Source organism: Artemia franciscana, chromosome 3 (assembly GCF_032884065.1).
Source record: "Artemia franciscana chromosome 3, ASM3288406v1, whole genome shotgun sequence".
Lineage (NCBI taxonomy): Eukaryota > Metazoa > Arthropoda > Branchiopoda > Anostraca > Artemiidae > Artemia > Artemia franciscana.
Genome location: NC_088865.1, coordinates 37634574 through 37656889, shown reverse-complemented (window position 1 = coordinate 37656889; position 22316 = coordinate 37634574). Strand labels below are relative to the sequence as shown.

At 35.0% G+C, this 22316-nt stretch overlaps 1 protein-coding gene across 5 annotated transcripts in view; it reads right to left on the bottom strand.

Moving 5' to 3' along the window:
- The window catches only part of LOC136025248 (MIT domain-containing protein 1-like), a 42371-nt gene that overhangs the window by 17027 nt on the left and 3028 nt on the right, over positions 1-22316 (bottom strand). For 3 of the 5 annotated variants that reach the window (XM_065701086.1, XM_065701084.1, XM_065701088.1), the window contains exons 2-4: positions 13178-13337; positions 10670-10908; positions 4159-4358 (exon numbers count right to left, since the gene is read on the bottom strand). In XM_065701086.1, the coding sequence (XP_065557158.1) occupies positions 4159-4358; positions 10670-10908; positions 13178-13310 (572 nt within the window). In that variant the 5' untranslated portion in view covers positions 13311-13337. Of the gene's footprint in view, positions 1-4158; positions 4359-10669; positions 10909-13177; positions 13338-15483; positions 15588-22316 lie in introns of those variants that run through there. The other 2 variants (XM_065701085.1, XM_065701087.1) reach the window with 2 other exon arrangements.

Here is a 22316-nt window from a genome sequence, read left to right as displayed (position 1 = left end):
GATCTACGTTTGGTAGACCTTCCGGAGGCCTCGCCTGTATACTGAGACGTAGCTCCTTTTCATCCACGACGCCTGTGCTGTTCCATAGTGACGAAACCTCTTGGCCGTGCGAATTGCCGATTTAATACTTACTAATGTGTACTTTCCTTGTGATCGTAAGTCAGTTCAACCACTGAATAAGTTTGCCAAGACCTGTAGTGTTTTGAAAAAAGTGACAGAATCCGCATCATCACTCGGTTATCAATTTGTTGTCGCCGGGGATTTTAATGCTGATGAATTCAAAATATTCGGTCTGATATGTTTTTCGAGTCTTTATCTGAGTTTAAGCTAGTGGATAAGAATCGTCTGTTTTCTTACATCCATCATTCTGGGAGCCTTACTAATATTGATCACGTTCCTTGCTCTCCTAATTTATCTTTCGACTGTTTCTGTACATGAAATAGAAAGCGATATAGACCACCTACCAATTTCCTTCATGCTTTGCATTTCTCTGTCGCAAGATAGTTCTAATAGACGTGGGAATCGTAGATGGTTTACCAGACGAAATTGGAATAAGGCTAATTGGGCTCTTTATATTTCTACCCTTACAGCTTTTTTGTCTAGGATAAAAGTTCCTTTTCAGCTACTTCAGGTTGGATCTAAATTTGTAAATGATAAGAATTTTCTGAATAAATATTATTTTGATATTATATCATGCATGAAGGAAGCTGAGAGGGTGGCTGTTCCCAAAGAAAGTGTTACATTTAATACGCGGAAGCCTGAATGGTCTTGGGATCCGGGTCTAAAATCAGTGAAAAATAAAGCCAAATTTTGGCTACGTATTTGGGTTTCTTGCGAACGACCACGTAGCGGTATAGTATTTCAGCTTAAACAAAAAACTAAATTAAAGTATAAAAAGTATTTACAGTCTACAAAATCTAAAATTTGCAAATTCCCTTCAAGTAATTTCGATTGGAAAAATGTGGTAAATTCAAATAAAATCGACGACTCTTCGTCAACAAGTAGCCCAATTAGTCCTGCTGCTTGGTGCAAATATTACGACCAGATTTTCAACACTATAAACCATTCTGTTCATGCTACTTTTATGAGGTTTCTTATTTCTGCGCTTCCCATATCACTCCGCCAGAACCAGATCCTCCCAGTTAATTTAGTTTAGGTGGCACAAGATATAAAGAAGCTTAAGTCTAGCTCTATTGATTGTGATGGTATAAGTATCAAACACCTAAATGTTGATTGTCTAGCTCTAGTCCAACATTTGCAACTTCTGTTTCAAATGTGCTTATGCACCGCGGTTGTGCCTGAAAGTTTTTTTGTGTGAAACAGTTACTTCGATCCTGAAAAGAGGAAATATTCAGACTGAGTGTGCATCTTACAGGCCAATAACGGTTTCCTGCAATATAAGAAAAACTTTTGAGTATCTTTTCCTCCCATCAGTTAATTCTTCGGCATATTTTGGTGAAAATCAGATTGGGTTTTCAGCTGGGGTAGGTTGCCAGCAGGCTCATCGAGTTTTGGCTAATGTTCTTACTGAAGCTGCTAAAAAGGGATTCGAGTTACATTTATGTGCTTTGGATCTCTCCAAAGCCTTTGACACTGTTACGCATTCCCAAGCTATCTTTTCCCTTTTTAGTCACGGTATCAACATATCGGTAAATTTTCTTCTTAGATATTGGTATTCAAATTCCTTTTTAAGGATTAAAACGGATATGAGGGTTTCAGATAGTAAAATTCCAATACGACGTGGAGCCCGGCAAGGTGCTGTCCTCTCCCCCTCTATTTTCAAACTTTGTATATCATCTGTTCTTTCCTCTATCCCACCTACTTGCATCCTTAATTCTGTAAATATTTCCTATCTTGCCTATGCGGATGATATTCTTTTGATCAATAGGACTAAAAAAGGGCTCTCTTTGTCTGTTTCAACAGTAGCATCTAAACTTCATGCGATTGGACTTTCTCTTAATCTTTCAAAGTGTGAATATCTTTCATTTAATAGTAATATCACTGCTCCTCTAATCTGTGGATCTTTTTCTATCCCGTCGGTTTCTTCATTTCGGTGGCTGGGAATTAACGTTAGTAAAACTCTAAAATCCTTACGGACTCTCACTGTTGCTGATTGCAAGAAGAAAATCCAATTAAGTTACTTTAAAATTGTTGCTAACCGAGGTAGATACAATAGAAAGTCTCTTGCTAACTTATACTCGGTTTTTACAGATCATTCGGTATTGTTTCTTTCTGGTACTTACCCTATTTTTCATAAAAAAGATATCAGTTCGATTCGTTCTTATTATTTCCGGTTTTCCCGTTTTCTATTGTATCTGACTCCATGGTATAGGAATAGGAGCCTCATATCTATTTATAGTTTCCCGGATATTGGGTCGAAGCTCACAGAGCTTGCTGACAAAATACCCCAGTCTACTTATAAGTATCTGCCCGCCCACGGAGGCCTTAATCGTTTGCTTTAGCTTCTTGTTTTTTCTGTTTTGTGTAGTGTTTGTTTTGTTTCTTTTATTGATACTCCGCTTTGATTTTTTGTAGCGGGTCAAAAATAAACTATTATTATTATATCCTCTATGCAATTTACACAGATTGCATAATCTAAATTTTTCATCATACTCGTCAACAATGCTCACATGATAACCAGCAACCTAGTTTATGTATACACAGTGGACATGTATAGAGCACTTTTCAGCGTCGACTCTCTCACCGCCAAAATGAAACTGACTTACGATCGATAAGGAGAGAGATTGAGAAGTTATCGAGCGACATCACAAATTCAATCGAATTTGTTTGAGCATGATCTTCTAAGTTGTCGATTTATTTTAATATTCTCCTGAGAAATCATTTGGATAGAGTCTTAAACCATCATCGAATTTCTAAGGCAGTGTTCAAAAGCATATCCACAATAACAATTTATTTTGTTTCGATTAGTACATCAATAAATTGAATATTGAATAACCATGGTTCATAATCATCAGACAATAATTAAAAGTTGGAGATTAATCTTTCATAATATCATCAAGCATTGTTTGAGAAAAAATAATTTCTTTTACACAGATAACTTCGGAAAACGACCATTCAAATTCGGACATTTTTCCAAAATCACAAGATTCTGCATGATTTTATGTTTTATAAATCCATCCATTTTTAAATCGTAACAACCTCACAGCTGACGAAAGACTAACTAAGATTCTTTCTACTTCGGTAATATCTCTAGAGAGAGGAGCGGTAGCCTACTAAAAATATCGAACAAGAAAAACGATTTAGAAATATTTTTATTATATAATTACAACAATATATTACTCAATTTCACTTATTGATTCAACTTATTGTCCTCAATATATTTCACTTTTGCATTTAAAGCAGCTTGGAGTCTATGTATATGCATTATATTAAGTTTTGCTGCAAAAAATAAATGCTCCTCCAATTTGAATTTGCTAAACGATGTCACATATCTTGCATATATCTCATTCCATTCAAGGGTTAGTCAAAATCCCCTTATGACTTCTACTGCTACCTTTGGTACTCTTGTCTTGGTATCATTGCTGCTGCCAACTCCACTATCACCTTCTGATAGTGTAAACAAACCACTCATTTATAGTATTATATCTAGTCAAATAAAATTTGATAATAAAGAGTATATTCAAATTATTCTCTCTCTGAAATCTACTTTCTTAATAATAGGAAATGCACTGTGAATCCACCTGATACTGGATCTAGTTACTATGGCTGGTCAATAGGGCTTCATGGCTATATGCAAATGTAGTTCTCATGGAAGTATGCAAAAGAGGTGTACCCTCTGTAGAGACAATGTGGTTGCTAAGAAAGATCCGTTGACTAGATCTGGTTGATAGGTAAACCGATTATGCATTTTTTTGCTAATTTGATTATGCTAATGAAGTTCGTCTGGGAGTATTGTCCCTATCTTTACAGCCTCGGGGGGTCTTACCACTGGAGTGCCTATGGCCATACTACTGATAACAGCAGCAACGTTATTTTTTGCAAAACAGATAAAGACAACTGATAAAGTCACAAACTTTCGGAATAAAACTATTTTGCGCAGTAATTTTCCATTAGTAAAATTAATGGGGAGAAACACGGGGAAAAACAAATATGAAGTAGGTATTTATAATTTTTAGTTGCAAGTTCAAAAAAAGATACCTTATTTCTCTGTCATGCAGGGTTTCTGAAAAGGTTATATCCATTGTGATACCTCGTTCTTCCAAGTCGGACCGAATATTTGATAGTCCATTTATTTGTACATCACCATTTGACGAATCTTTCCCAGTTATCAAAGAAATCTTTTTCAAGTTGGGGCAAAGTCGACAAACAACTTCACAAAAGCGAACAAAATTTTGCAACTGAAAATAAAAATAAATAAATAGCAATGTTAATTTTTAAGTATTTTTCAGAATAAGAGATGCAATAGGTGACTACACCCACTTCGGTTATGACCTGAGTTGAACAAGAGCCACTCCATTGTGTGTTTGAAATTTATATTATTTTATTGTTTTTAGTATTTTGCTGATTTTTTGGCTTTCAACTCCTTTGAAAGTCTAAATAGACTTTGTAGGACAAAAAGAAGAGGAGGAATGGGAGTGAGAGGCTAAGAAATTCTTACACATTTATTTATAATATATGTAACATGGTACATGATATAGATATCCTTAAATATCTTAAGCGTTTCTAGTATACAAGAGAAGCTCAAGAAGCGGCTGGGTCTATTGGAGGGGGGAATGATTTGAGTACTTTTGTACCTACGATCATAATTCATTTAAGACACATTTACATGATTCTATAGCGCAGCAGTTAGCATGTCTATTTTCTCGTTGAAAGTCTTAGGTTCGTTCCCAGATGGAGTTACTTTTTTGATTTTGTTCAAATTTTGCTTTTGCGGTAAAATACAGCGAAAAGTGGACGAAGGTCAAGAGGAGCAAAGAGGCAGTTTTTTATTGGGGGAAAAATCAATTGACAGTAGTGTGACCAGAAAACACTTAAAACTTGATGTGATCTCGAAACCATATCAGAAACAATAATAGAAATTCCTTAGCAACATAGTGTTGTTTCGGCTTGTTTTAAAACAGTTCGTGGTAAGTAAGGAGCAACATAGACTAATAGTAAACGAAACTCTAAAAAAGAGGGTTTAGATAATAAGCAATACATAAAAAGAATTGGCTGTTAATAAATGATTTCCAGTATATAAAATTCATTAAATTTAAAGCTATCCAGTAAAAGCTACGAGCCTCAGAAAGCTTGCTGGAGCTTTCAAAAGAATTGGCTGTTAATAAATGATTTCCAGCATATAAAATTCATTAAATTTAGAGCTACCCAGTAAAAGCTACGAGCCTCAGAAAGCTTGCCCGAGCTTTGAAAGAGATAAATAGTTTCGGAAACCACACTGGCTTATCATGATAAAACAAAAATCGCAAGGAAAGGAAGAAAACGAGGACAATAAACAGCCAGTGAAAAAGTTGAAAAATCAAGCAAATATTTCGGTCAAGACCTCCGTTGACCGTCCTCAGTGCAGAATAAAACCGACGAAACATAAAAAAACAAACCTTAAAACAAAGCACAAAACTAAAATAGGACAACCATTACATAGTAACGGTAAAAGGTTAATCCATTCAGTTACGCTTTCACCGTTACCAAGAATGGCTCGTCCTATTTCAGTTTTGTGTTTTGTTTTAAGATTTGGTTTTTTATATTTTTATCAGTTTTATTCTGCAATGATGACGATCAAGCAAAGGTCTTGACCAAAATATTTGCATAATTTTTTAACTTTTTCACTGGCTGTTTATTGTCCTCGTTTTCTTCTTTTCTTCGCGATTTTATGTTTTATCTGTTTTTAAAGAGGGAAAGCACCCCGAAAAGCCAAGTGATCTTGATGAAAATCATGCCATCAGATTCAGCGTAATTGAGATCCATATTGTAGTGTTTATAAGAACCTATCAACAAAAACGTAGAATTTTGCATTTTTTTTCCAGATAAAAAGATCGTAAATGCCTGTTTATTTGTTAATCCCCCAGGACTGATCATTTTGAACTGCTAGAAAATCAGGAGATGGCTCATTGAAACGTAAAATAAAAGTTCTAGTGCCATAGAACATTCTAGACTCTGTAATAGGTAAGTGGCATTTTCTGCCATTTTTAGGCATAAAACTGAGTGGCACTGAATTCGCAGATTCTGAGATAGCCAATCGATTTAGAAATGTCGAAAATTCGTATAATAAATATACAATATATATATATATATCATGAAAAGAGAAATATATATATATATATATACATGAAAAGAGAATATATACATATAAATAAGTTGTCTGTCTGTGGATCAGGTGACGTCATGTTTCTGTGTTGACTGACGTCATGAAATTAGTTGTCGTCATTTTTGCTTTGACGGTGACGTCATTAACGGTATTTAAGACATTTGTTCACGGAAAAATGTTTAATTGTAAAATGACTGAAGAACCTACAATGGCAACAGCCGAGGAAGCTGCTCAAAGAGTTTATGCCAAAAAACTTGCTGCTGATAGAGAAAGTAAGAAAAGAAAGCGTTCCGAGGAATCACAAGAACAGCAAGAAAACAGGCTTGCGGCTAAAGAACGCAAAACCGCGCAGTTAGATGAAAATCCACCTGGACAGCGAGAGTCAAAACATATCAAAACTGAAAATGATAGCGATGATGATTGGGTTTGGGATTTTGAGTTGGATAAGGTCATCAATGCCTACCAGATTTAAGTTAAAAAAACAAAGATTCGGCGATATGTACTTCATTGTGACGCTGAAAAATAAAGAAGAAAAAGAAAACTGAAAAAAGAAAAAAGGTAAAAAACTAAAAAAAAACTAAAAAGAAAAAACACTCAAAGAGAAATTACAGACCGGGACACAAATGACGACAGAGACAGAGGGAATATAAGTGACGACCGGGAACCTCAAAGAGAAATTACAGACTGAGACACCCGGACACAAATCACGACCGGGACACAGGGAATATAAATGACGACCGGGACACAGGGAATATAAATGACGACCGGGACACAGGGACACATCATTAGAATAATGAGGTATAGATCTGAATACGGATTGTTTTTCCCATGGACAATTATATGTTGCATGTTCAAGAGTCAGTAAACCTGACAATCTATTTATATGCACAGACAATGGGACAGCGAAGAATGTTGTATATTCGCATGTTTTACGTAGTTAAAAACATATATTTATATCTATCTCTATTCACAGGTGGGACACAGGGACACAACTACAATGGCGCGTAACTAATATGGCGCGTAACGACTTACACGCGCGGGGGGGCTTGGGGGGGGCGCGAAGCGCCCCATCATTATATTCCATATATATATATATATATATATAAATATATATATATATATATATATATATATATATATATATATATATATATATATATATATATATATATATATATATATATATATATATATATATATATATATATTTACCCTCTTTCGTCATGTTATAAACATACAATAGAGGAGTACAAATAGAGAAAGAAAGAAGCAAATACATAATCAAAAATAGAAAGAACAAAGAAACAAGAAAAAACAAAAAACGAATAATTTAAGATTATACAGAAAAGTCACCAATATATCTAACGAAGAAAGAAAAAAAGTATACATTTAATTGAGTACAAAGCCAGAACTATCAGTTAAGCGAAAAGTCGGATATTTTCTTACATGGATCTACAAAGCAAGTCGATAATCCCTCTATCTTCACACACATATCAAAGCCCAGCCCCAATTAAAACATGCTGCATATTCTGAAGGGTAAAAGTCAAGAATAGCAACTCTCTAGAAAGAGATATTCTAGAAGAGAAACAGAAATATCTTAAATTTTCTTACACCACCCTCCTAGAGGCCAGGATGACAAAGCAAATACCAAGTGTCAAGTCATGCATGAATACCTGCAAAGGAATTTTTCAGCTCCCTCTCCAAATAAGTACTATAACTAGAATGCTTTAAGGCAAAGAAATATAGCAAAATCTAAGAAAAGGTCTATGGCTAAAATGCCATGGCAGGATTGTCTTACACCGCATATTTTCTTACAATGCACTTCAGAATGACTCGATAACTCCTCCATCTTCACACATATATCAAAATTATGGTATTCTTTACTAGTATATAAGTTCCAAAAGCCAAGAAGGATACCAATAAAATACCTTCCATACCGATAAAATAGGACTCTAGTCCTATTTTATCGGTACGGATCAGTACAGATTCAGTTATAGAGAACAGATTCAAAACAGAATTATGAAAAACACATGCGGTGCAAACATAGAGCTGTAAAGCTTTGATAACGTATGTTTGTGAAATTGCCTTTTAGTATTTGCCAGCAGTTTTTTTTATACTCATCAATGACAAAAGTACATGTTACTCTTCCCGACGAACCAAAAGCAACACCCAAATAGTTCATAGAATCCGATCTCGGAACAGTGATCAAGGTTATTTTAAAGGACTCTGATTGTGCCTTTTCATTTGGATTTACAATTATAAGCCCAGTCTTTGACGGTTCTATAGCAAAGCCAATCATAGAGCAGGTAGCCTGAAGAGCTTCAGCAGCTCTTTCCATCAAGGATAGGTTTTTAACAAGAAGAAGTAGTGCAGAAGTAGAAGAAGTAGAAGAAGAAGTAGTTGAAAACTAATGGACATAAGATTGGCTTTGCTTTACCCCACGCTTCACGGGAAGGATTTGTCAACACATCATGAGAACAAATCCAGACTATTGAATTCTGGTACCAATTCCAAAGGCACAAGCAAATATAACCACCAGTTCCACAATTTAATAAAGCAAGCAATAATTTTGAATTTAAAATGGAATCAAAGGCTTTAGAAATGTCTACTGCGCATACGCAAAAGATCTTTTTCATCATTTTTTGTTTTTTATTATAGACAAAAATCACACTTTTGTGATTTTTTTATATGGTCCCTAAAATCACACTTTTCTTACAGAAACGGACACATTATTTTTTGAAGTATTTTGATGAGAACAATACACACGGTTGTAGGTCAATGTGAATTGCAGAGCGTTGAGTATTGCAGAGCGTATTGCAGAGAGTGAATGGCAGAGCGTTGAGTATTTATACTTTTTAGGCACTTATGTGACCAGTCCATCACACAGTGACCTAGGGACACACTGTTGGGAAAAAATTATCCAGAATAACAAAGCTAGGTGCTCGAACAGCACCCGTATACCGTAGTGAAGGTGCTCTACTTGCAAACCATCTCCCAGTGGCGGCTGTGACCTCTTCACCCGGAGCAAAATATTGATTAGCCCCCATCGGTCTCCTAAAAATTATCAGGCCAAATTTTAACAAAACTTTCATTTAATAACACAATTTTACCAACTGCACCCTCTACTTTATTTTAATAAAAAAAAATTAAAATTACAAAATGACTATAACTGTTAAATTATTTATTCGAAATATTTAGAAAAGTACCGAAAAGTAGGTTTCGATAAAGGCTAATGGACGCAGATAATAACTGCAATTGCCTGTTGACGTAACGCGTAACTTGGCTGTAAATAAACTCGTTTCTTACCTTGGACATGTAGTATGAACCTTGCTGAAATCAGAACAGTGGAAGAAATTTTAATCTATATGGTAAGAATATGATCCAATTTGTAATTCTTAAAATAAAATACAAATGACACTTTAATCTTTTAAGAGGGAGGGAGTTTACAAGGATGAAATTTTTGGCTGTTCTTCTCCTTTCTAAGTTTAGCTCTATTGTTCATTTTGATTTATTCCTGTTTTAGCCGACAAATAGTAGCTTATTTTCGTTTTAAGTTGGGCTTTCAATATTAGTTAGTTTCTGTTTGTTTTTAGCTTAAATTCTTTCTGCTCTTTTTTCACGTAATTTTTTTTTTTTTTTATATGGAAGAAATTTTCAGAAAAAAAAATTCATAGAAAAGTAAAGGGCGACAAAAAGAGGTTTTAAACCTTTTATAGGGCCTCTCCCCCTCTATTTTTGCACGGAAAGGATTTTTTATTTAGTTAATTAAAAAAAATATTTTCCAAGGAAGAAGTTCTTCATAGAAAAGTAAAGAGCGATGAAAACAGTTTTTGGACCCTTGCTCCAAACAATTTTTTTTTGGTCAATCTTCGATTCCTTATTTCAAACTGATCCGTAGCATATAGTTTGGATCTTTTCGGCCTTCTAACCTCCTCCTCCTCCTTAAAACTTTAGATTTTATATCTAATGATATAGTACCATCTATCTCCCAACACAGTCGCTCAGGGAACGATCCCTAAAAGTTTCAAGTTGCCCAGGAACTATTATTTTCTTGCCTATCTGACTCCACTTTTGAGAACCTCTGCTCTCTACCTCTACCTCTAAATTTGGTTTCATAATAGGGTTCTTGGTCTAGCAATTAACACATTTACTTATCAAGCCGTTCGAAAAAAGTAGTTTGTCCTCTTCCAGGACCATCGTCAGGGAGCTCAATTTTTTTTTCCTTGTGCATTATGGCTATCTTGACCCAGAGACTTATGGATTTAAGTTTCATGCCGGTTAAAAAAAACTTTTAGTCCTTTTTAGGCACCTTAAGAGGGAAGGGGGAGGGGGGTGACTTGACGGAAAAATTAAATTAAATTTTTTTTCAGTATCTTAAAATAAACAAATACAACCTCAAAGGCATACTTGATGGAACGTCCGAATATATGGGTCTTCTACATCAATTGTTAAAACAGATTCACTTAGAAAGCGTCCAAACACAGATTGATATGAGAAGCCTTTAGCACCATCTTCGATTCGGATCTTCTCGTGGTAATTTCCTTTTGATTTTTCCAAATGTACATGATTCTTTATGTGTTCGGCTCGATCTAGGTATTCATTGGCTTTCTGTGAAAAATGGGACTTCTTTTTGGGATCTTTCAGCCCTGTAGAACCGAAAGTAAATGAATAAACACAAATAACAATTCACTTTTCAAATAGAAGGGGGGAGAGGGAGGCTGGAATTTAAAACTACTCAAGTCAATTTTTTTTTAAGATTTGACTTAGATGCATCAGCTGAAGCTAAGAAGAAAACATTGAATATGTATAAAGAAAAGTCAATAGCTTTGAAAATAAGCCCTCATCATCAATATACGGCTACCAACAGCGTCTAGTCCTCAAAAGCCCTTTGAGAGTTCATAACCTAGGCTATTAAGGCACCGCCCTAAGTTGAGGACCCTTGAACCACTTTAATCTCCCCGAAAACATGTTATTTCAGGTTTATTCCTCACTCAAAAGTAGTAAATGTAGAAAATTTTCACGGTAATGGATATGGTTGGGTCAACACAGCGATGTCTGGAAACATACCACCAAAGGGTATTGCTTCTGCTTGCCAGACAAAACTTTTGGTATATATTTGTGAACCGTCTCAGGTTGGGCAACTGTGGCTTGTAGGTGCTGTTCATTTAAAATATGATACAGGCTGGAACAAGCTTTGTTGCCCTTTTCGGAGCTCTATATACAAGTAACTTAAACCCATACAAAAGGATGAGGATTTTATCCATTTCTTTCTCTGTCAATAAATAATAATTGATAAATATTTACTTGGACGTAAATGTGGCATATAAGCTGCTGATGACTCGAAAAATCTATTTGGTACATTTCATCTCTTTCACCTCGTTAATGTTTTATGCAAGAGTCCATAGTTTCGGATACGAGAACTATTTGCAATGTCACAAAATATGAAACGAGAGACGTTGAGCTTACAAGTCCACAATCTGCAAAAAAGGGCGTAAACAAAATCGGGTGGATGTGCACTCTAAATAGATTTAATTTTTGATCAGAGCAATTTCAACTTCTAACCTCAAATGGGGCAGGAAATGATCCTTCAGGGGAAGGGAAATGATCCTTCATGGGGGCGGGAAATGATCCTTCAGGGGATGGGAACAGTTCATAAAAAAAGATTTATGGGATATTTTTATGAGAGAGTAAAGAGTGAATCTCTAAACTGGGTGGGATGGATTACAAGCGTTTGCAGTTGTGCTCGCCTCAGGTTGTTTGTGCAAAGATGACTGGATAGTTAATTTAACTGATTAATGTAAATTCAACTGAAATGCAGAGAAAATTGTAAATCCGTGTAGAACTAACACTTGAAGAGGTCATGTTGCAATGATGCTGCAGTTTACCAGTTTATTTATACAGCCTAACATGAAACATCGTGTAAAACTCCGAAAAGGAGTTTGACTCTTTTCATCAGTGCCACTTTTTTGCAAAGAAGTGCCGAAAAGGCCAATTACTTAAAACTAAGCTAACTCAGATTTAGTATTCAAATGTATTTATATTTGAATTGGGACTTTTTTTTCCCCTTCACAGTTTTATGTTGATCATTATGAAGTAGTATGAAGTAGTAGTATTATATCTACCTCGTATAACTTGTGTGAGGATTTGAATTCCATCTTCGAAGCAAATCAATGACTTTGATTTCCTGCTTAAGAGAAGGAAACGATTGAGGGTTTCTTCTTTTCATCAGTGCCGCTTTTTTGCAAAGAAGTGCCAAAAAGGCCAATTACTTAAAACTAAGCTAACTCAGATTTAGTATTCAAATGTATCTATATTTGAATTGGGACTTTTTTTTTCCCCTTCACAGTTTTATGTTGATCATTATGAAGTAGTAGTATTATATCTACCTCGTATAACTTATGTGAGGATTTGAATTCCTCCTTCGAAGCAAATCAATGACTTTGATTTCCTGCTTAAGAGAAGGAAACGATTGAGGGTTTCTTCTTTTCATCAGTGCCGCTTTTTGCAAAGAAGTGCTGGAAAGGCCAATTACTTAAAACTAAGCTAACTCAGATTTAGTATTCAAATGTATCTATATTTGAATTGGGACTTTTTTTTCCTTCACAGTTTTATGTTGATCATTATGAAGTAGTAGTATTATATCTACCTCGTATAACTTATGTGAGGATTTGAATTCCTCCTTCGAAGCAAATCAATGACTTTGATTTCCTGCTTAAGAGAAGGAAACGATTGAATACTAAATCTTCTTTTAATCAGTGCCACTTTTTTGGCAAAGAAGTGCCGAAAAGGCCAATTACTTAAAAGTAAGCTAACTCAGATTTAGTATTCAAATGTGCTTATATTTAAATTGGAATTTTTTTTAATTTCTTTCACAGTTTTATGTTGATCATTATGAAGTAGTAGCATTAAATCTACCTCGTATAACTTGTGTGAGGATTTGAATTCCTTCTTCGTAGCAAATCAACGATTCAGTAAAACGTTGCTGTTTGTCCAAAGCCACAGCTCTACTAAGAAGGGATATTGCTACCTTTTCTTCTGGATCGGCCATTCACATCAATGATTCATAAACAACGTTCTACAATAAAGGACAATTGAAAATAAAGAACTTACGCAAAGGGTATAAAAAACATGTAGAGCTTAATAAATAAATTATATATATTTGATTTAAATATTTAATTATTCGCTAAATGTATTAAACATTATTTGTATCCGCATTTAAATATTATACCCGTTTTTGTTTCTATTTTTTCATTTATTTCATTCTGTAAACGGAAAGGCAGAGTGGTTTAAAAAATTATTTATGTATAGCAATCTGACATGAGAAGAAACTGAAGCTCATGTCTGAGAAAAGAAAAAGCAACAAAACTATCTAGTATTATTTAGTGAAATCCAAGAGTTAATTATTTATTAGTATAAAATAGATCCTGGTCCAATGCTCTTTGCTTGAATTAAAAGATATAGACATTATGAAACGAAATAAAAATACGGAATTTTTAATTCTTCGCTTTTTTCTGCTTTTTAAAGATGCAATGGCATATTTTTGTCAATTATTTTTTTTTTAATTAGCCTATGTTGTACATGCAAACTTAAGATAAAGGATAAAGAACCTGCAGGGCCATTGAGGGTACATAAAGGCTCGACAGTTGTCGATATTTCAGTTGTCGAGTATCCAGGTTGCAGCGGTAGCTAGCAACTTAGTAAGAGACGATGACGTCGAATACTAAGAAATATAACAACCCCTAACTTCTAAAGATCAAAACAAGAAGTACACTACTAGAGCCGTCTTGTCCAAAACCCCTACATAGGAAACAAATCGTCCCATGGTTTGAACAACACGGGAATTATATTGGCTTGGAAATCAAGAAAAATATAAAAGGGACAGGTAGCAACACTATCGCCCAACCTTGCAAGAGGTGGGATCAAACACTGGAGACCTTATTGTTAAGCAGAGATCCATCCACAGCATTACCACAGGTTGCATACAGCCTACCCATAAGCTTTTCATAGTCAAAAAAATACTTTGAATCAAAAGAATCTACCAAGTTTCATAAAGTTTCAGGTTGAGTCCTTTTCAACTTAGACCTTTAACTGAAATTTAAAGTTTGATAAACTAACTTTCAGCGTATTCTGAATTACCTGGCTCTGCTGGGAAATGATGCTAGTGGTTTCTATTCTGTATTAAATCTGTGTTAAAGGGCCAAAGATTGCTCACTATGTCTTGTTCGGTAGAGATTTAATTTGAGAAAGTTGGTGATGAACAGAAAGTGGTTAAATAGGGCAACTTCTACTCAACTTGATTTTCTATTATACTAATGAAAGTATTTTTTTCTTCGCCATAGATACTAGGAAGATATATATTTACAATACTTTCTCTGACATTTGAAAATTTCCAGTTCAGGAAAACAAATATCCAAGAATGTTTTGCTACATTCAAAATCAAGTTTTTCTGCTAACCAAATCATATGTGTGCCAAATTCAAGCTCCACTTGCTTGTACAATAAAAGGAATCTAGACTGCTTCTTTTTCAGGGACAATACGGAGGAGGGGGGAAGGATAACTTGAAGTTAATTGCCACCTTTCACAGCAGTCATGATTGTTCAAAACCATAAATGGTTTTTCTCTTGAAAAATATACAAACACACGACAAATAAACAAGTAAAAGTATTAGCAGGCGTGTTTCTAGACAGGAAAAAAAATATATCTTCTTGGAGTCCACCCGTACTTGACTGTTCACTATCTTATCATAGCCTCTCTTCAGTGAGACAAGGTGTATGAGACATCTTCCGGATCTTTTGCTGGGGACAGCTCTCATGTTTTGGGGAAAATTCCCCTCAAGTTCTGAGAACGGTATATCATAATTTAGAATAAGTTCTATTTTATCAAAATCTTTAAAAAATTTATCTGAAAAAGTTTCTGAATCACAACCAAATTTCTTTTTTCTCTTCTATAAACTTTGGGCGGATAGTTTTATTTTCTAAAAAAACTTTATTGTTTGGTAAGTGCTTAAATATTTTCAGAATTCTTGAGCCAAGCCTTTAGACAGATTTTAAAGCAGCTGTATATAACCTAAGTCAACGGAAAGGCACAAACTTTGGGAGTCCTATCTACCTGCACATGTCCCACCCCAAAAGCACAACTAAAAAGCTAGTTTTTACTTCCTATTAAAAAACAACATTTTTTTCAACTGAAAGTAAGGAGCAATATCAAAACTTAAAACGAACATAAGTTATTACGTATATGAGGGGGGTCGCCCTCTCCTTAATATATTGTTCTTGACGCTAAACTTAGACTTTTTGTCCCCCTTCTTGATGAACGACTCCTGAAACAAAAGATGTAATCAGAGTAATAAACTTTTTTTTAAAGCTATAAAAAAAACTTTAGCGTAAAGAGCGAGGTATTGAGGAAGGGCAACCCTCCTCATATACGTAATAATTGCTGTTCGTTATAAGGTTTGGTGTTGCTCCTCAATTTCAGTTGAAAAACTAGTTTTTTTTTATTCAGTTTCAGATCATTTTTAAGTAATACCAGGACATTCCAGCTCCCCTTCCATGAAAATTCCTCCCCCCCGCTGAAAATCTCTCAAAGGAGAGTTCTTCTTACGTAAATACCCCTACCAGGAAAATTCCTACAGAAAACTGCATTATAGTTGGAAATTCCTCCAAGAAAATGTTGCAGACGATTCCGGCTTGGGAAATATTTTTTTATTCCAATCCTGTAAAAATTTTCCCCACACATTTTTTCTTAACATTTCCACATGTAAAATTTGAGTCGGCAGAGAGAATTTAAAACAAATGGAGAGAATTTGGCATAGAAGTTCTGGCAAATTCCCTCAGTGTAGAATTTTCCTTGAAAAGTTCACCCTCCCCCACGAAACTTCCCTCCCAACTGAACATTGTCCCCGTTAAAAATTCCTCCAGCAGAAAATGCACCCCCCACCAAAAAAATACCTGTATACTCCCCAATAACAAACACTATACATAAAAATGGGCAAATTTCATGATTTGCAGACAATTCCCCAGGGACTATAGGGGGTCTTGTTATCTCCAAAGGCATAGTGTCTTTTCAGCTATGCTGAAAAAAATGGCTATCTCAAAATTTTGATCATACAACTTTAAGGAAAAAGGGAGGTGGGAGGATGGCTAGTTATCCTCCTATCTTTTTATTCACTTAAAAAGGACACTAAAACATTTAGTTTCCTTTCAAATGAGCCATTTTCCGATATTTTAAGACTATTGGTTTGATGCAATCAACCCTGGGAAAAAAAATAAATAAACACACATCTGTAATCCTTCTTTTGGCCAAAAATACAAAATTCCACAATTTTCCCAGATGGGAGCTTGAAACTTCCACAATAGGCTAGAATTCTTGAATAAATTGAATTTGATCGGGCGTTTTTCATTAAGATTCCTTGACTTTTAAGGGATGTTTCACCCTCTTTTGAGAATTTGACAATTTTTCTCAGGCTTGTAACTTTATGTGATAGGCAATACTAAACTTATTGAATCTTATCTATTTGGAATCAGCATAATAAGCCGGTTCTTTTGATATATTTATTAATATCAAAATTCCGTTTTTTTACAATTTCGGTTACTATTGAGCTGTATTGCTCCTTGCTTACAGTTTGTTACCACAAACTGATCAAGCTTGGCTGAGACGAGAGAGTCGCATAGATATGCACGCCCCTCTTTCTTCCCCCCACCTTTGGGTTGGATTGAAGCAGTTGTTTTGGTCTATTTCGAAGATGGAGCTTCATATGCATCTATAATTTCAGAAAGTCCAATTAAAACTCTGTTAAAAAGAATCAGAATTTCAAGACTGAAAATTCCAGAATTACTTCCAAGAAGAACAAAGGTATAAAATTCTCTACTAAAGATCCTAATGGGAAATTCTATGTTCTACACAGATCCAATTTTTTTTTTTATAAGAGGTTTACTTTTGGAGCCAGGGTCACTTTTCTGCTTCTTGTGTTTACCATCTCGTATGCTAGAAAAAAGGATTTCAAATTTTGGCCCAGAAAATTGCTAGAAATTTGCAAACTTAAGGGGAACTATTTTATCTCTGTCACAAGGTACAAACCAGAAACAGGTTCTGGATTTCCACCCCTTGATATTCAGTAGAAATACTTAATGGATATATATATATATATATATATATATATATATATTTGTTTCTATTATACGTTCGAATAAATTTCATTTTTCAATGAAAAATTTAATTCAGAAAAGAAATTTAAGGTCTTAATTTCGTCACTAGTTGTTAAGTACAAATATAATGCCAAAAAAATGAGAGTAATTTATTGCTCCATAGCAGAATTACAATAGTGGCTTAGGGCCAACTCCTAAAGCTTTGCTGCATAAACATAATGTTCAGGACTAGATCTAGAGTCCAAACTAAGATTTTGGCAGATATGTTACGTTCAGAAGAAACGAAGTTTTTTTAAATTAAGCTTTGAGTCTGCTTGTCTTGGAATGTTGTTTGCAGACTATTCCAACCTATTATTTATTACGACCTATATTTTAATTTCACATAAAGATATGACATATTTTCTGTGAATCTATCAAATCTTACAAGTGGGTAAATAGTAGAGGTATGAGGTTAAAACGAAGTAAAAATTCTGGAAGTGAAAGTTGGCAAAAAGCCCCTTTACAGCACTTGTACCAAAAATAATGCAACTGACAGGCATTGTTGCTGCCTATGTACCAACCAATATGTGAAGATTTAAATTGAAAGCAAGTTCTTGTACTTTTTTGCCCAGGGCTACATCTGGCTCCATCAACAGGGGAAGAGGTGCATTGTGACAATAAAAATAAATGTATTTTGAAATATTCTTGTGTTGATTAGGGAGTCAAAAACGGTGCTACTCTTTTGTTATTATAGTTATTCTTTCAGGATAATGGATATTTTGCAATGAAAACCAGGCTGCCAAACCAAGATAATTTGAATTTAACAATATTCATTGGCTAAATCACCAAGTTCAAATTTCACAAGAAGAGTATTGGGTAAACTTATAAGATGTCTGATTACTTTGCTAAGAAGAAGGTAATCACAGCCCCTGATGTAGCCTAGCCTATCTTTCATTGTTCTTTCTAAATATTATGATTGTTTCCAAGCAAATTTTATTTTGAACCCTTAAAGGAATTTAATGTGACACCTTGTTTTTTATTGTTTGACTACAGAAAATGGTTACCAAAATTTTTAGAAAGTACTTCAGAACAATCACAAACACTTATATAATCAGAAAAAGTGCATTGCTTCACTTTACCCCTCCCCCCTAAAGGATAAACATACTGGCTACAATATATATTTGTGCTGAATTTTACCACTGCAGGAGAATGGCTCTTCAAATGGAAACACAATAACGGCAAAATAGAATATTATTAATTCCCCAAATCATGATCTTTCCAAATATAATATCTGTTACCCTGACCCAAGTCTTGATTTACAATGTGGTGTAAACACCTTGTTTTTGGATAAAAACTTGCATAAACTTTTGGAAGACAAATTTCTTCAACCATGTGAAAGATTTCTCTACAGACGTTTATTGAGGATATTTTTTGCGTAATTGAATTATCTTTTGTTGAATTTTATTGACTGTTACAAATTCCCTTGGAAACATTTGTCTTTACTCACTGCTGCTGTGTTTGGTTGCCAAGAGAAGTCTTTATTTTCTTGGTGCATTTCAAAATTCAGCGAAATAGTCAGTGGTTTTACCATGAAAAATTACCTGTATGAGGTGTATTTTCGGTTTCCTACACTGCCACTGATTACGAAGCCAAATCATGCCAATTTTTTTCTGAGAGCTGCATTTACTTGGCTGTGATGACCACTGAATACACATTAGGAATAGCTGTCTGAATTTCTGACAAGATCTCTGGCAAGATACACCAGGCAATAGGCAGAAGAGGGGAGGGTAACTGTCATAAGCATCACGAATGCCCACTGGTATTAAGTTGCCTTTGAATTGAAGGGTACGATAGTTGAGCGGTTCTTGACACTTCCCCTATTCCTATAAATTGTGTCAGAACTGATCATGGCTAAGACGCTACATGGAATTTTCTCATCAGTGTAACTATTAAGACTGGTGGCATTCTATGCAGTAATTGCAACAAACGGCTTCACTTCACATACACTAAAGTTAAAACTAAGAACAAACTAAAACTTAACAATGTGTATCCTTGCCTTGCAATGCAAACCTAAAAATGCTCTTATTGTCACATCTCTGAAAGTGACCAGAAAACCTGCTAAGACAACTACTTCAGTTACAAGTTCAGTGGGACCTAGCAGGCTTCCTCGCCCACAAATACGTGGTGTTCTCTCCAGGTTGGCAGAAAATCCTCTTACAATTACAAGCTTTTGCATCCTATTCCAGGCTTTATGAACCTTAGTGATAGTGAAGAATTTGAACTTAAACCAGTTTCACAACCCTCAGTAACACCAACTCCAGAAGTTGTAGTGAAAGTAATTGAGGCTGATAAAATGCAAACCAGCAATGATTTACTTGCTCTGGTCTTGGCTTCATCCAAATTTTTGAAGACCTCTGACCACCCTAACTGCACTACCTCTGGTAAGCCAGTCTTCAGATTTTGCTTAAAAGTTCACTGGGAATTGCTGTCAGCCGTAGCATTATCAAGGGCGACTTAGCTAACTGCATGCTTTGAGTCAGCGTGGATAAAGTATTTGACTTTTAAACAGGCATGCCTTTCTATTTTATGTAGCTAGTAATTACCATCAAGATGACAGAATCAACAGAAGTCCAGCTACAGATTTTAAAGAAATTAAGTGAGATGTTAGTAGAGCTCAAAAACTTGATCCCTGTGTAAAATGGTAGAAAAAATTATCCATAGAATTTTCTTCAACCTTGGAATTTCTGAATAAGAAAATTTGTGAAGTGAACAAAAAAGAAGAAAATACAAAGGTGGAACTGTTAGAGCTGAAAATGGAAGTTACAAAGAATAAAAAGATAATTAATAAAAGGAAAAAAGGAGATTGGTTAGATAAGGAAAAAATACTTAGTCCAGTACAAGCAGAATTTAGATACAGCACTGTTGACCATATTTTTATTTTTGATATATTGAGAAGTAAATATGCTAGAGAGAACAATGGTCAGCTATTTGTAGCTTTCTTAGACCTGAAAAGTGCTTTAAACTCGGTAAATAGGAGGTTGTTGGTTGAAGGTATGTTAGAAATAAGCTTGCCGCCTTGTTAAGTAGCAATAAACAGCAGATATGAATTGTAGGGTGAAGTTTCTTGTGAAAGTTATGGAAAAATTTTCTAGGCTGGTTGTGTCTCATGTGGGGGTAAACAATGATCTACTTTATCTCCTAAGGTTTTCTTCTTGTTTGTTAATGATTTAAATAGTTTTATACAAAGTATTGGAACCCCTTATGTATCTTTGGATTGGTTTAGGCTATCATGTATATTATTTACAGATGACATAGCTCTAGTGGGGCATAGTAGAGACAATCTTCAGAATCAATTAGACATAAAAAAAAACAACAGATTATTAAGAAAAGTAAGATTAGTGTTAAACGATAAGAATTCAGTAGTATTGGTATTTAGGAGCAAAGAGGAAGTTGATTTTAGTTTTGGGGGAATAATGTTAGAGGTTAATAAAGAATTTGTTTATTTGAGTGTTGAGTTTATCACAGTAAAGGGGATGTCCTGACATATTGAAAATTGCAATTTAAGGGGTAAGAGATTAACAGATATGCTATTGAGAAGCAATTTAGGTCAGCTAGCTGACATAAGTATACAGAAAAGAGTGTTCCAGACAAAAATAGCTTCTAGTCTACATTGGGGGTCTGAGGTTTGATAAAGCAGTTAAGTAAGAAGCAGATCAGCTAAGATATTTTGAGAAAATATTAGGCTTGAGGGATTTATTTAGTTCAATATTAATGAAAGAAAATTTGGGGCTTTTCACTTTAAGGAATTTTAGATTGTTTAGAATGTTTAGAATGGTTGAATTTTGGGAGAAAATAGTTAGACGACCTTGAGTTTTGGCTTCTTAAGTAAGCTTATTTGGAGAGTTTTAAGGACGGTAGATGTAATTCGTGGCAAATCAGGTCAAGAAAATACAGGACGTTCATGGCTTTTCAGAGATGTGGCATGAATGAATATGTCCAATGGATGTGAGCATGTCAGTATAAAAGGAAATCCAGCAAACCCTAAACAGCCAAGAAATCCAGGAGTGGCATCCCATAAGGATCCATCTATGTTTTTGAGGTTTTACTCCCAAGCTAGAGTGTTGGGAGGAGGAAGTTTAATTTAAATTTGGGTTGAATAGAAGATTTGAAGAATTTGTTGTTGGTAAGAGGGGATAGTTTGGATTTAGGTGAGAGAAGGAAATTTTTGAGAGAGAAAGTTTAGACTAGTGACAGGTCCCTACTTTTGCCCTATGCGTGGACGTGTGAATGAGAATCTCTTTCATTTTGCATTGGAGTGTGAAGAGCTGTCTGAGTTGCAGAATGAATATTTTGGACAAAATTTTGGGAGTGAATGCTTGTTAATTGAGTGGATGGCTGAGAGGAATGCATGTGCTGTTTAACAGTTGTGTAAACCTCTTTGTATAGGGATTAAACATGAGGAATCATGTTTGAGGGGATAGTTCATTACGGTTGTTGTTTGCCTGTTAAAATTTTTGACCATGTTATGTGTTTCTTTTTCTTCATGGTTTGTATTAATTAAAGTTGTATGCTTTTCCCCAAACTTTGTTTGTAGGCTGTATTTTTTGTTGCTATGGCCTGCAGGCTTCTTGTAATAAATCTTATCTTATCATACCAGCTCAGGGATGTCCCTCCTTCAACTGCCATTTTTGTGGAAGATGCCACCACAATACATGCAGTTCAAATGATACAGACCTAGTACCCACTCCACAGAAACCATTGGGTTGGCACTTTTTGTTTGCATGTACTGCATACTACCAAGGTCCCAGCCATATGCCTGAACACCAAAACCAAAGTAACCAAAAATCACCCATAAAAAGGTGAATTGAACAATATTCCTAGAGAAAAAATCCAAAGAGCTCTTAGTCAGCTCTTTCCATCTTCAAGGAAAT